We start from the raw sequence: 14,949 nt of genomic DNA, 5'->3' as shown, positions 1-14,949 counted from the left end.
TCATTTTGCTCTCTCTTTCTCTTTCTCATTGTTACTCTTTTCTTGTTACGTAATATATAAATAGATATATTAAATTTCAATTAATAAAACAGTAATACCGTCAATTAAATCTATTACTTTGATTATATTAACAATTTAGTTGTTAATATAATCAAAGTAATATAGATTTACAACGTTACCAAGTTGTAATATTATGTAATTACTACGCGATTAGTGCGTTAAAGTGCATATATTAAAATTGATTGAAGATAAAATGCAATTATAATGCTATGATAGAGACTGGAAGAAAAAAAATAATCAACTGATCGATAATGAAAGTCGAAAACAGAGTATTTATTAAGCGCAAATTCATACACGTATATCATACACGCTTAATTTACAATGCATTCACATCGATAAAATTACAACACACTTACGCCACCCACTTGTGTCAATAGAGATACTTATGTATAATATCGCGTAAAATTATTTTTGATAGAGAATATCAACTCTATTCGCGCTTTTTGGAACTATATTAAAAATTCGTGTCCGCTTGTTAAATTCTGCGGAATTAGATTTTATTTAAATAATTTTTACATCCGTGTAAAGTAAAATGGCTATAATTTCATTAGGCATATAATTTTTTTTTTTAATTCGTTTAAATTATATTTTCGTTAAATGTCTCTGTCTTTACGTCGCATCACAATTTTTCAAGCGCGATCGTAAATTCCTTCTCTCGGCATAAAGAACACTCGAACTTTGTGTCATGCAAAGTCCGCGTCTCAGCGAAGATATATTCTCAGGACTCTCCTGAGGATAATTCTTCTCGGACGCGTTACGAGTTTATGACGTATGTGATCCAGTCAACGGTCTTGGCCACGCGATGATAGATCCCCGGTTGACCCGGCTGTGCACAGGAGTAACCAGCGGAGACGATGCCGATGAGATACCACCGACCGGTTTTCTCCAACATCAATGGGCCGCCGCTGTCGCCCTGAAAATTAAATGCGTCGCCCTCACGGAATAATGAACGAGACAATAGGAAACGGCGGTTCATCGTTCAAACAGTACGCACCCACGATGACGAAATCGCTTACCTGACACGAGTCCTTACCGCCGCCGCGATAACCGGCGCACATCATCTCGTCATAAATGACGACGTTGATACCATTGGATCGATGCCATCGCTCGCAGAGGCGATTGTCGATCACGGGCACGTCCACCGCCTGCAGCGTCTTGGGTCGCAATCTGGAACCTGAAAATAATTCGTGAAACTCAACAGCCAGCGAGGATAACTAATTAACAAAATTTTTATTATTATAATGAATTTTTATTATTATTCATTTAAATATGTCGTATAATATTTTATTTCTTTCTTTCTCAAAAGAGGCAATCGAATACAATCGAACTGGATATAAAAGATTTTAATTGTTTCTATGCGAGACGAGAAAAGTTCGCGATTTTAAAATTATATTGCCGGATATATAAAATTAATAATTTTACAATTTTTCTAATATGTCACCTGCTTGCAACGCGCCCCATCCAGCAGCCCAGCCATATTTTCCCAAGAAATCGTCATTTTTCTCTGGTAAACATATAGGCGCTATATGGGGCATATAATGAACTGGTCGGTCCAATCGAAGCACCGCCACATCGAATCTAATGAATAATCAAATATAGAAGATGTAAGCGAGGATAGGAGAATCGATAAAATTTATTCTATTAAATAATTGCAACATTTAAAGTATACATACATCCAGTGTATTTCTAATAAATTAACGATACCATGAACGCACCTATCCGCTTGCGGCGTAAATTTGAAGTAAGGGTGCACTCTAATCTCTCGAACCCCAAAGGTATAAGCTGGAAGAGACTCACTCGCAGAATTGACCACGTAATCGCCGAGAGTGACTTGAACTTGCCGAGCCGACGCTCTAAAGAATTTATTTGATATTTTATATATTTTTTTATTTTATAATAGTATTTATTGATTTATTAATAGTATTTATATTTTATTATAGTATTTATCAATATATAGAATTTTTTAATATTATTTTATACATATATAATAATGATACTTTTTAAATATCAAATTCAATGTTTAAGGTATTATAAAAAAATTTTTTTAGATTCTAAGATAAGTCACAAACGCGATTGCAATTAATCAATTTAATTATTAATTTATATAACAAGCATATTTTTCACTCACTTTGCAACGCAGTGCCCAGCTGTGACAACGTGAAACCGATTGACCAGAGTGCCGCCGCATCTACTGGATCCGATCCGTATGTAAGCCTGTCAAAGCGAGAAATGATTTCAATGACAAAGTTCAAAGCATTCGAGCAAATATTTCGTGTTATTGCCGTGTCTGACCTGCCACGGAAAACTGCCGAAACCGGCGTCATCACCACCGACGATCCTTCTCTGCGCGATTTGCTTCGAAACAACCGGTATGCCGCAACCTGTAAAATGCAATTGCTTAGAGAATTGCGAGTAATTAAGATGCTTTTATAGTTATTATAGCACCGTATCAGATTGAATTATTTGTCGCGACGAATTACGCCAGAGTTACCAGATTGTTCTCTTCGAAGAGATGGGAATTAAGCGTAAACTCCCATAGATATTTAGTAGTACAATCATGTTATATAATACTTATAATAGTCGCGCGAAAAAACTATCCAGATACCTTTTGCAAGAAGTATAAAACGCTAAAAATCCTTCTGTGTAGAAATGTTTGGCAATTCCAACTATGCCGTAATCTGTGACTACAATAACGCCCAATGACGCTTAAACACAGTTCCATTGCAATCAACGCTTTTAGAGAGCCGAATTGCCGAATCGTGAAATTGAAAACGTGAAGTAATCGACAACGACAAAAATATTTCTTTCCCGTTTTCTTGAATCACCGAAATTGGACTTGGAGTAATGCAATGACTTAATTAATAGCGCCTCTTCCGTTCGATTTCAATGTGTTGACCGCAGCTTCTACATTGCGTGTATATAATCGCAATAATTTTAATGGTAACTCGATCACCCACTTTCTCGAATATTGTTCGACAGATCAAAATAATTATTCGAGATTATTTGTACACGTATTAGTCATCGAGCCCCGAAGCTACCGATGAGAGAATCTCGAGAAGAGAAGAAGCATAAATTAATATAATGCATAATACATAATGCATAAATAAAAACAATAGTTTATCTTTTAGTTAGCAAATTCATGCGCTTATTAGTGCATCGCCTTATTATTATTAAACAGAGTAAAAGCATTCGCATGCAAAAAAACGGAGTTATTGCGAATGCAACGAAGCGTTTCATCGCCATCGATATCATGAAAAGAAAAACGGGGAATGCAGATCGCCAAAGTTTTATGAAATGTCAACATAAAAAAATGTTTTTTCAACAAAAACGTGTTTTATCAAGAAAATTGATCCATTGACAAAATAATTATTATAGTTTTTAATACATCTATGAGCCTGTCGCATTTTCTATCAGTTTTAACCTAAGTCAGCTCTCTTCATATAACTTATAATTTTTATTATGTAGAGATTTTCTTTCGTCATAGTTCGTAAAAAATTATATCACTCCTTCACGTTTAAGTGAACATCTTATTTGGCTGTTTTCAATTTGCGCCGAAAAATACAAAAGGATTGAAATTGAGGAAACTGGCGTTTGTCAACATGCGTTCATGGGAATTTCAACGGATATATTGTGCAGAGACACAATATTATATTATAATATCAATCAAAAATTATCTTTGGGCTAGCATGCATAGAAAGATAGAAATTTATACAAATTTATTTAACATGATTGTAAATTGTATTATATTAAGAAAATTAAGAAAAATAAAATAGCATAAAATATATAAATGAAGAAGAAAGAATTATGAAAATTGAAGGAAGGACTTATCATTTAAGAGACGATAAATGTATGGAAGATATCCGAGGAAACTATGCAATTTTTTGGGGATGAAACTGGTTTGAGGAAGGAAATGACATGCTTGGAATACATGCAAGTGCGCGGGATTGCAAAATAGTTGAGCTTGAGAAGAAGAACAACAAAGAGCTGACAAAAAAAGACAAGAGCGAGAAAAGAAGAAAAAAAGATCCAGAGACAGGGAAAGAGAGAAGAATTCATGCTTGCGAGTGCGGTGCCAGTGCATGGAGGGCATGCTTTTTCGAAGGAAGGACTTACGATCGTCGCTGTCGGTCTCCGTGTACAAATCCAGCGGAAGCGGCCGAGATTGATCTCTAGGTGACTCGATCAGATTATTATCAGTGAGGGCTTTAGGATTTTCTTTCCGTTGACAACACGCAAACATAATTCCGCCGCAGCTGCCGTCCAATAGGCCAGCAGTCATCCAGCACATTAGAAAAAATTCACAGCTCCGTCCGTCTGCGCACAATGTATCGTCGCCTTTCCACAGCGGTCTTTTTTGTTGGCGCGTCTCTGCAGAGAAAATATGGAAACTCTTTGTCTTTCGCGACTGTCAAGTTACGTAATTGTCCCGCGCGACTGTCAAGCTATCAGAGCGTGTGGCGCGGTTGTGCTTCCGGTCCGGCCGAAGAGAAAAAAGACTGAATGACTACGTCATCGTGGTTACTAATCTAAATAGCGATCTGCATGACTATTAAGGAGCGTTCTCGACACAGAATGCGAATTTTCAATGCGACTCTTCTTAATCAAGATATTAAGTATTAAGTGTTGCAATTATTACTATCAATCATTTAAAGTTTTTTTTTATTGCTACATATTTGTCGAATAAAACAAATAATCCTGATACGTCTTTGCTTGCCAATTTGTGTGATTCTTAGAAAATGCAAAAATTTCCTATCAATCTTTCGATGCTCCGATTGTTGATGTTCAATCATAATTATCAATCGAAGGAAACGCGAAGCTGTCATTCTTACTCTACTAATTACTCCAAGTCTAACTTTGAAATATAAAACAATCGCGAAGATCAAGATCGACTTAAAGATAACATATAACTATAGTATGATAAAACAATATATTAAAGTTTCTTGAAATTATAAATATTTTTAAATTAAATATTATTTATTCTTTATTAAATTTTAAGCAAAGCAATAGTCATTTACAAAGTTAAATATATTTCTGTACTAATGAGATATTTATATCTTCTGAGAATAATTTTTACAGTGGATTTAATGATATTTAATAATATTTATAATCTGTGTAATTAAAATCATCATGAAGTGATTATAAATAATCATATTTCGTTTAAGATCTGATTATAAAATAAAACACGGCGAATGATTAACCTACGTTGAAATATATATCACGGCAGAAATATCTGATAAACGCAATCGATAAAAAAAATATCGATACGATGATGTCGATAATTTTTTTCCGACGAAAAATGGGCTCTCTATAAAAAAACATTTGGGCAATTCTAAAAGGATCTCTAGGTATCAATCCAGCATTAGGTCGATTTATCATCCCGCGACAAAGATGTTGTAATAATTTCCGTAGCTCAGACCACGACGGAAGTTGCGGATTACAATGGAAATAAGTTTTGCGCGCCATCGCGAGTTGCGTGATTCGTATGAATGTGCAAGAGGCAGAGAGATTGAAGAAGACCAAGCAGAGATCGCGAATTTGAAAAAAATCGAAAGTTTGCCTGTAAAGCGACGCTGTTAAGACTGACTATCGATTCCCTGATTCTGCGTGTGCCAGCGTGAATATTGCACGTACCTGTTTCCAATCTGGGGTAATCCTCCGCCGTTTGTTTTCGGTGATCTGAAATAAAGACGAGATGTTTTTTGGGGAAGAGATGACGCCTAACGTCGAATTAAAGAAAAAAAGTTTACTGTATAAGCGCGTATGTAATGTCGATAAAAAGATTATAATAATCACTAATAATAATTTTGAATTATTAATCAAAAAGACTGCATTATTAGTTAAAGACTGATAAGGATCAAAGAATATTAATATGAGAATTAATTAATAACATCCCCGTAGAAACTAAGTACTGTTTGACATTTCTTAAATACCGTTGTTATTTACTTGGACAAATTAATTGTTAAAACTTGTTGCGTAAAAATTACGTAGGTATCTCACGAGCACTTATAATCGTGTGTTATTTGACCCGATCGTACGTGTTGGCTCGTTTGCAATTAAAATACTTCGAAAGTATCGTACGACACGTCATTTACATTTGCACGCTTTTCTAAGCATTCTCGTCGATAAAGCGCTATTTGCACAATAAAGTGGTTTACAGAAGCGACAGAATTACGCGAGCGCGCAAAAATAAAGAAGAAAGTAAAAGGGAAAAGTGCTTATTAGACACTTGAAAGAAAAATGTGCAGCAGTAAACACGGGTCTATATCGTTCTATTAAACGGTGCAGCCCACAGTTTCTAATATCGCAGGAAAATGTATATTTGATGATGCCTCTGGATCGCTTAAATATTAGAGAAATTGTGAGATTACAATTCTGTAATTCACCAAGAAGACTAACAAAGAAAGCGATCTGTGCAGTTTTTAGTGCAACAATTCATACTGAAAATTGCAACATGACAAAAATAATGAGAAATTCTAATTATGAGTCAATTTAAACACAAAATATTAAATTTGGATTTCAAGCGGATATGATAGAAAGAAACTGGAACGATTAAACGTAAAGAACGTATACATATTGTATAACACGTAATCACACATAATTGAAACGAGGAAAAAGAGAAAAGGCTCTTACCTCTGACATCATCCTCGAATTCCGGCAACTGATTAGACTGCTGGAAGAAGGAGGCTCCGCCGCCTCCAATCGGCGGTAGGAAGTCGTTGTCGCGGAATATCAATCGCGGCGACCGATGGGACATCACTGGTCTATTGTAATCGGCGATTACAGGGCTCCTCCAGAGGGACTTTTGCTGTCTCCACGTGCCGGGCAACGGGGGGACGAAACGCGCGATCGGCCCGAGGTTTCTGCCGAGCGAGGATGGACCACCACCCACGTCGGTGAGATAAGCAGCGGATCCCGTAGGAAATCGCACATATCTTCGTCGGCGAATCGCCGCCACTCCTCTGGTGCGATTCGTTTCATCTCTTCGCACGTCGATGGCCAAAGAATCCAAGTTCGCGAGCTGTCGCGTCTCGCTCACCATCAAGCTCGAGGAGAGACTCAGGATGACCGCAGCGAGAAGCCAATGACATGGCCTCGATACACCCATCGTTTTACTAACAATAAGAGGAAGTTAGAAATTAATTATGCGAAATGTCGATCCTGTATATGTAACAAGATATATTTTATAGATATATATATTTTATACGCATTTTGCATTAGACATTTATGTATCGCGTAAGGCGTAAGGTGAAAAAAGCGCCTATGAGCGTGATCTTACCATATACGATAATATTCTTGGAGATCCTAGATAATGTTAGTACTCTCGATTCAGAGCGATTTTCTCCTCGAATCGGAGTTTCACGAGTCGTTAATCATCATTGAGCCCTATTAAAGCGCCCGATTCTCAGCGAAAGGAAATACGCATCGTTCGGACGTTCGGACTCGTAACCAGGTGGAATCGTTAAGGATTCTGGTTCGAGGAATGCCACGTTACTCGTACCAACAATTATCGGTAGCGGTTTCGCGGCGGTTCGAAGAACTTTCTTTTGGCACGAACCGTTCGTGAGCAGCGTTGCTTCTGTACATTTGTAAAAACGATGAGAGTGATATAAAAGTAAGTTATGCAAAATATTTTAGATGGAAAACAAAAAGAACAATAAAATGCGAGAAATGCCAAAATCCTATTCAAGTAAAATTTGCTTGAAATTATTTATTAAAATATTTTTTTTATATATAATTATCTTTTTTAATATTTTCTTGAAATTTATTATAAGTTTTTTTAATTGTTTGAAATATGTGTCAATATGCTCTATAGAGCAATCATCATTTCTTTCAAATAAGTTTTATTATTTATGATTCAGAGAGTTTGCGTGAGTGGATAGAGAAGACTCTGTTGTATAAGGTAACGGTTAGAACCAAACGCAAATGCAGAGTGAAGAACAACTTCGTCTTGAATTCCTCTTGACTCGACAAGACAAAATTCAGTTTGCGTCACAATCCTTCGTAACGAGTGAAAGTAAAGAAGTTCATCCGGAACCAAAGATCAAGACATCTATACCCGAGAAGATCCACTACAAGCACTTAAATCCATCAACAGTTCTGTCGAATGAAATTATTGCCTATCAATAACATTAGCAAGAGAAAACAAAGCGCCAACCGCAAAACTTTAATAAAGATTTCTCATCTATTAGCATTTCTAAAGCATCTGAAAAGTCTAAAGTCTAGTATTTTCAATCGTTTATAATTCAATTAATATTAATAATGAAAAATTAAACTCAGATTAATTAATGAGTCTATAATTTTTTATTATAAAAAAAAATATGAGTGGATCCTTTACGTCTAAATTTTTTTCAGAAACCAAGTTCCTAAAGCCTACAGGGCACATACGAAATAGGCGTGTATCCAATTGACATTGATTGATCGTTACCTCATATTCGTTCTAGACAAATGGGGCGAGAAATGTCAAAAAGGAAAAAAAGAAAACGGAGAGGGATATAATTGTTTGTTGAATAATCTCTGATGGACGGCCTTGTCGAGCCACTATCAATCGCGGCGGCGCTTGGTGAACGGTTCGATGTGTTAGTAGGTCATTGGCTCCCCGTCACGTGGATCCACCAGAAGTGAAAGTGTGTATTTCTTGCGTGCACAGTGTGAAGTTCACGTTCACGAGGTGCCACCCGCCTACCCGCCACGACGGAAGTTACAAATCGCTGCTTGCATCGTGTTCTCGGTGAGACTCCACCTGCGCCTTTTGTTTCCCCCTTCCTCTATTTATACCCCTTTTGTACCCAGCAAATGTACGTCGTCGCGAAATGCATGAGAATTTATCATGCACGCGATGAATTTCACCGTGAAAGTGTTCGATATTATTATTGTAACGCGCGCGATATCGCTTCTGCTCCGATCTTTATAATCGCTTGATTGCGATTTCTGATGAGTCTTCTCTTTCTTTCTCTCGCTCTTCCCTCCACCGCGGATGCAGGCAACGAAACGCTGCGATTTTTTTTAAATTTTCGGCTCCATCGAGCGTATCTTCGCGTGTTAAATTGTGAAATCAAACTCTAATGTCCATCACGTATATCACTATATATACAATATACACAATATACACACGGAGAGATATTTCAATTATAATCTAACTGCAACTTTTTCAAAAGCTGGTAATCCAGTCTTCAATTTCGAATAGAAAATTAAAGATACGTCAATCAGCTTTGCAATAGTTTATCGAGTCGTAAAAATTCTGAATTCGGACCTTCTACCAGCTGGAGACGTCGCCGTTTCCAGCTGTCAGTGAAAGCTCGCGCACGTGCAAGCACCCACATGGATCGGTCTCCCGGATCAGATACCTTTTTCCTCTCTCGCGCTCCGGTGAGATCTCGAATTCCGCGTGAATCGACATTATAAGAACGAGGGGGGAAACGGCCCATCACTTTCTCCAGACGCCACGCGCAAGCATTACTTTCGCCCAAACTTCCGAAGGATAGTCCTCTCGTGCGTTCCGCTACGAACGGACCACAATTTTCCCTTGACGCATATCGCGTGTATACACCCTAATAGCCAACAATGACAATGAGAATCGGCCGAGCGTCACGAAGAAAAGCTTGGCACGCGCCACCGAGCTACGACGATAATGTCGGTGATAATATAAATATCTATGTGCATGCACGCGCGGTTGAAATTATATAATATAAATCTAAATAATACGTATATTTCTCGTCGTCGAACAAAATGAAGCGCTATTACATTGTGCGCGCGTTATTAAACATACCGTATCTACTTAACCGGACGCGGCTAATGTTCCGTATAATATAAGGATAATCCTACGACCGGTATCGCAAAATTGCATGATAACATACTTACATATATACATGTATATGTGTGTAAAAATTTATATTATACATACTATAATATTGTAATATCATAATATGTATAATTTAATAACATATAATCGAGATGTTCGTGGTGGCAGAAATTAAGTATAATGATAGCGTTGCGATTTATATTTACGTTTCATTTGTATCATATACTTATCACATTTTGCTAATCATTAAGATAACAGTTAACTCCTTCCTTTATATATTTCTTTACTAAGAACTTCTTTAAACCACATAAATTTATCAGACCTGTTCAACTTCATATCGAATAGAACGGAAGAGAGCTCTTTATTTTTCAATCATCAAATTCGCTGACGTAATCGCACCGGAGATAGCGAACGTGACAATTTTGGAGGACAACTTCTACTTCTCACGTACTTAGATAAATTTAACATTCAAAATTCATCTTTGTATAAATACGTTTCGAAACCTATTCACGCGCGTTTTATTTCGAAAGATAAAAACCGGTTTCTTTACCGAAGAAATCTTGGCGTCGGTAGCGACTGATCTTATTCATAGCCTTGAAAGGAGTAAATATTTTCGCGGTCTAATTCACCGATATCTTTCGTGACGAACACTTTCCATTGTGTAATGAATCTTTTCTCGCTGGCCGCTTGGTTTCTCGTCCGTTTCCGAAGATGATGAATGTGCAGCAGCAACGAGCAAACGCTTTTCAGCACTGACAATGAGTAATAGTGAATAGTGCAAAAATCCCGCAAAAGAGATACATTTCTATCGATAACTTCTTACAGAATTGCAATGCGCATCAGCTGTCGCGACTTATAGCGAATTTACAATGGATTTAAATAACTCGAGTTAAAAGCCTACTCATGTAGCGACTCTTCGAGTTCCACGTTTCTCTTCAGGCTTCTATCGAATTCCGTTACGTAAACCACGGGGAGTGTTTGGGCAACGCGTGTACAACGGTACCGAAGCGTGCATCCTCGATGCGCTGTCGCGAGCGTTTCGTTTTGAGAAAGAACGGAAGTACTTTCACTGCCTACGAGGATGGCAACTTAAAAAATAAAAGAACCTCCTACTCGAAAGCGACACTATGCCACGTGACGCAAAAGTTCGCGTTTTAAGCCGGCGATCTTACGAAACCGTGTCCTCCTTCCAGGGGAACTAGTGATGGTATAGAATTTTCTTTCCACGTAAAATTATATCAAAAATAATATCGCACTTCTTCGCTGTCTCTATCTGAAATTTTCAAGGAGCACATTTTTTCGTCTTTCACTATTTTCTCGTAACATATATTTCGTTAACATAAATTTCAATTTGTGTAAATTTTTCATAAAGTGAGAGTTTTAAGGTGAAACTTTCCTGTATAATAATTGCATTTAATTTCTTTGAAAAAAAACTTACAATTGTGATTTTCACAGTCACGCGATCACGTATTATTATTATCATTTGTTATTCTCAATTATGAAAAAGTGCTTCAATTAAATTGAGGAATACGTGAGTGCGAATTATCTAAGATTGATATTGAAATATTTTTTATGGAACAAGCTCTTCTATTACTATATAAGAATTTATTATAAATAAACGAGAAATTACATTAACGGGCGTATTATTAGACTTAATTGACATTGAACGAAAAATCCAGATCAAGAGCGAATGTGGCATCGATCATTTCCATGCATCAAAATCACCGCGCATCGGCTTGCGTTTTTCGCTTAACATACTTTTTATACGTAAGAGACAGCTAATAGCCTCTCTTTGGAAAGATAGTTGCTCTCCACGAAGGTGATCTTGCTTTCTCTCTGCTGCTTTTAATAATAACTGCTTTTAATAATAAGCTTAACGAAACGAAACCGAGCGTTCTAATCCATCGCACCGATTCCGATAGTAAATCTAAGAAAAATTCGATCTCGCTGTTTTAATTCTTTGTGCACGCGATTTATCGTTTGTACAATCAAACACACGGGATGCTACGGGAGAAAGTTTTCCTTTTCAAAGCTGAACCGATCACTTTTTACGCACACCGATTTTTGCATTATTAAAAAATACGAATCTCTCAAGATCGAGAGATAAATCTTTCAGATCTTTGTGTCGAGAAGAAAGCACCAACTCTGTCTTTTTGTGATAATGAACTATGTACACATATGAATGGCCTAATTATGAATCTCAAATTGCACATCTCATTATGGAAACGTAACAATCTCTTCTCTCACAAATTGCTTTCTCCCGAGTTAAATTAACAATATTCAATATAGTTTTAAACCTTTTTTTTTCAGTACATATCAACTACTACTAATCAGAGTCTGCTCTTATCTACTTGCATTTTACTTATAGAAACCAGTCGTAGATTTCTCGCGCATTCTCTTGTTTTAGCGTAATAAGATTAGAAAATAGAAAACGCGCGGGAAATAAAATAGACTAGTATTTGCCGATTTATAAGAGAGAAGGATAGATAAATCAGCGTGAGACTGCACTCACCGATTCACGAGACGTGATCTTCCCGGATTTCTCCTCGGCTAATCGAACCAATGCGAACGATTTCTCGGGGGAAATTCGCCAGGATGGAATTACTTCCGCCGCCCTCTCTTCTGCGACCTCTTCGTCTGCCTCGTCTGACCGAGGCAGTCCTCAGCACCATAACACAATCGAGGATACCGTTGCGAAGTGGTTGTTCACCTGGTGTATCACTGCGAGATATTTGTCATCATTGATCGATCGCGCCGATTCTCCCCGATCACGTCACAAAAAAACTTTTGGAGCACTCGTGACTTACATATCCAGAGAATGACAAGAAAACTAAGCACGACAACGTCACATGTAATCGCTCGTTATCGCGATACACACGATAAAGTGTCCAACTGTCACTTCAGTGACTAACGAGGTCGCTGAAATTGCTTTTGAAATGCCGCGACTTCGGCACCTGCCAATCGCGGCTCCGAGATTCCACTCTTCTGAATCTTCAAGGTATCACACGAGAGTGCACACCTCTTTTTTTCACTGTCACTGATTTACAATAGACTATTTCTAAATTTCTCTGAGATTTGAGATTTCGTCTGTGACTTCTTCCAGTTTTCTCCGAGATAGTTTCGATTCGAAGCGGCCCTCTCGGACCCGAACGACCCGGTGTCGGCTACCACGCGGTGGCGAAGCTCCGCACCATTTCTATCTTCTCTTCTTGAGGAGTCCCGAAGAACGGCTTGCTTGCTCGCGCCGTCGTCGGTGTCCGCCGGCGCCGCTACGTCTGCTCTCACTTTCTCCGCGAGTAGTTTCATTTTGGTACGTAAAACTCTCTCGCGTTGTCCCCCACCAGGTTTGCGTTCGAGCCACCACTCCAGGATGAAGTCAACCGGTATTCGCGTGGAGAACCCAGAAGATCCTCCGATGATCTCTCGTCTTCTCCTTCTCTTATTTTTTTCACTCGCCTTCGACTTCACCGACCTTCCGTAACAGTCGATTCCTGATGGAGACGGGAATATACAGGAAGGATATTCGGTAAGTTTACAGCATTTAGGTTTTTTAAATAATAAATGCTATTAATTAGCAATTTTACAACTTCTTCAATAGTAATGATAATATATTTATATAATATTATTAGCATAAGTTGTATGTGCATGTATTTTATTTAAGCATTAGAGATGAATAGACAACATCATAAAGAAACACAAATTTATATTAGAAATTTATATTAGAATTATTTTAATATTAGAACAAAATGATATCCTTGATCACTTTATTATATTTACGTTTATTTCAGAAGATGAATGACACTCTATAGTGTCGTTCCATCAAAACTCACGGTGGAGTACCTAATCTCTCGTGGCATTGTTCCTTTGTTCATTAATGACTTCCACGGGATGAACAAGGTACAAGGAAGATACAAGTACCCAATTTCGTTGTCATGCTAGAAAGTTTTACAGACACCTAACATCTCTCTATTTTATTAATCGAGGTGAGATTTCGCGTGCGTATTCCAAAAAGCGCGAATGAAAGTACGCCGCAAATTATATACAAATTTTTTTTTATAATTATAGGATATAAGTTTTGCGCGATTTCAACGATCAAAGCATCTGTAATCTGCAAAATTAATCAGACGGTGAAGATTCAACATACAAGAACAAAAGTAAAATCTTTCGATTATCGATTAAAAGACCGAAGAAGCGCATTTCAAATTCACACGTTTCACTTTGCTCGGCTGCTGTGAACATTTATTAGGAAGTAGTTTGAGATAATCAACTGCAGTCGATCGTGCTGAAAATGAGTGTATTGTTTTGTTTGAGAAGAAGCATGAAGAAAGAAAGCTTTCTTCAATTTTGTGACAAAGATTTCTCACATTTACTGTATGCATTTTTGGCCAGTGCACTTTTTGCTTTACTTTCTTCTAGATCTGCAGAATCATCAATTTCAGATCAATTAAATATATATGCAATTGTACAACCGGGCCATTTAAATCTTAAGTCGAATCGTATTTGGAGTTACGGTTCAAGACTCCTCGACTCGTTAGACGAATAATTGGGCCCGTTCAGGGAAAGAAGGCGGCGTTTTTTATCCGGGGCATTCTCGTTTTTGCAAATTTATGACCGTATCCGCGACCATCAGGAAATCGTTGCGCCGTGAATTATTATTTAAGCGTCGGTGAAAGTCGGTGACAAGTTGAAGTGAGATGGGACAATCGCAATAATAAGATTACTTTTCGGCGTAAAGCTATAACGTGCCACTTTCGTGCGTTGAAAACCAGGAACGAAAGACTGTCCTGTCATCTTATCGATGGCGAATGATGACGAGCCGTCCTGATCGCCTTCGAGATCAGCTCTGCCCCCCATCGTCATAACATTCTTTCGCGCTGATGACGCGAAAGAATTACCGTGTGATCTCGCAAGATCCGTCTCGATAATATGATTGCAAGGACGTAAGGTATATAAAAACGCGACAATTAACATTTCTAAGGTGCAACAACAAATTAATCTGGAAAAAAGAGCAGCAAATAAATAAATGATATTTGATTATGATTCATCAATTCAGGTTGATTCATCAAATTATAAGGAATAATTCTAGAATC

The 14,949-nt window shown here is 37.6% G+C and overlaps 1 protein-coding gene across 5 annotated transcripts in view; it reads right to left on the bottom strand.

The window, feature by feature from the left end:
- Positions 1-155: 155 nt before the first annotated feature.
- The window catches only part of LOC145935379 (venom protease), an 80,982-nt gene continuing 66,188 nt past the window's right edge, over positions 156-14,949 (bottom strand). The window contains exons 1-11 of one of the 5 annotated variants that reach the window (XM_083036663.1): positions 12,372-13,344; positions 7,337-7,636; positions 6,691-7,172; positions 5,692-5,736; positions 4,174-4,428; positions 2,353-2,441; positions 2,189-2,274; positions 1,776-1,913; positions 1,502-1,638; positions 1,077-1,234; positions 156-973 (exon numbers count right to left, since the gene is read on the bottom strand). In XM_083036663.1, the coding sequence (XP_082892789.1) occupies positions 815-973; positions 1,077-1,234; positions 1,502-1,638; positions 1,776-1,913; positions 2,189-2,274; positions 2,353-2,441; positions 4,174-4,428; positions 5,692-5,736; positions 6,691-7,165 (1,542 nt within the window). In that variant the 5' untranslated portion in view covers positions 7,166-7,172; positions 7,337-7,636; positions 12,372-13,344 and the 3' untranslated portion in view covers positions 156-814. Of the gene's footprint in view, positions 974-1,076; positions 1,235-1,501; positions 1,639-1,775; positions 1,914-2,188; positions 2,275-2,352; positions 2,442-4,173; positions 4,429-5,691; positions 5,737-6,690; positions 7,173-7,336; positions 7,637-12,371; positions 13,345-14,949 lie in introns of those variants that run through there. The other 4 variants (XM_083036661.1, XM_083036664.1, XM_083036665.1 and 1 more) reach the window with 4 other exon arrangements.

Source organism: Prenolepis imparis, unplaced genomic scaffold, assembly GCF_030444845.1.
Source record: "Prenolepis imparis isolate NDT839.2.m4 unplaced genomic scaffold, iyPreImpa1.0 SCAF_4, whole genome shotgun sequence".
Taxonomy (NCBI): domain Eukaryota; kingdom Metazoa; phylum Arthropoda; class Insecta; order Hymenoptera; family Formicidae; genus Prenolepis; species Prenolepis imparis.
This window is presented reverse-complemented; position numbering and strand designations above follow the sequence as displayed.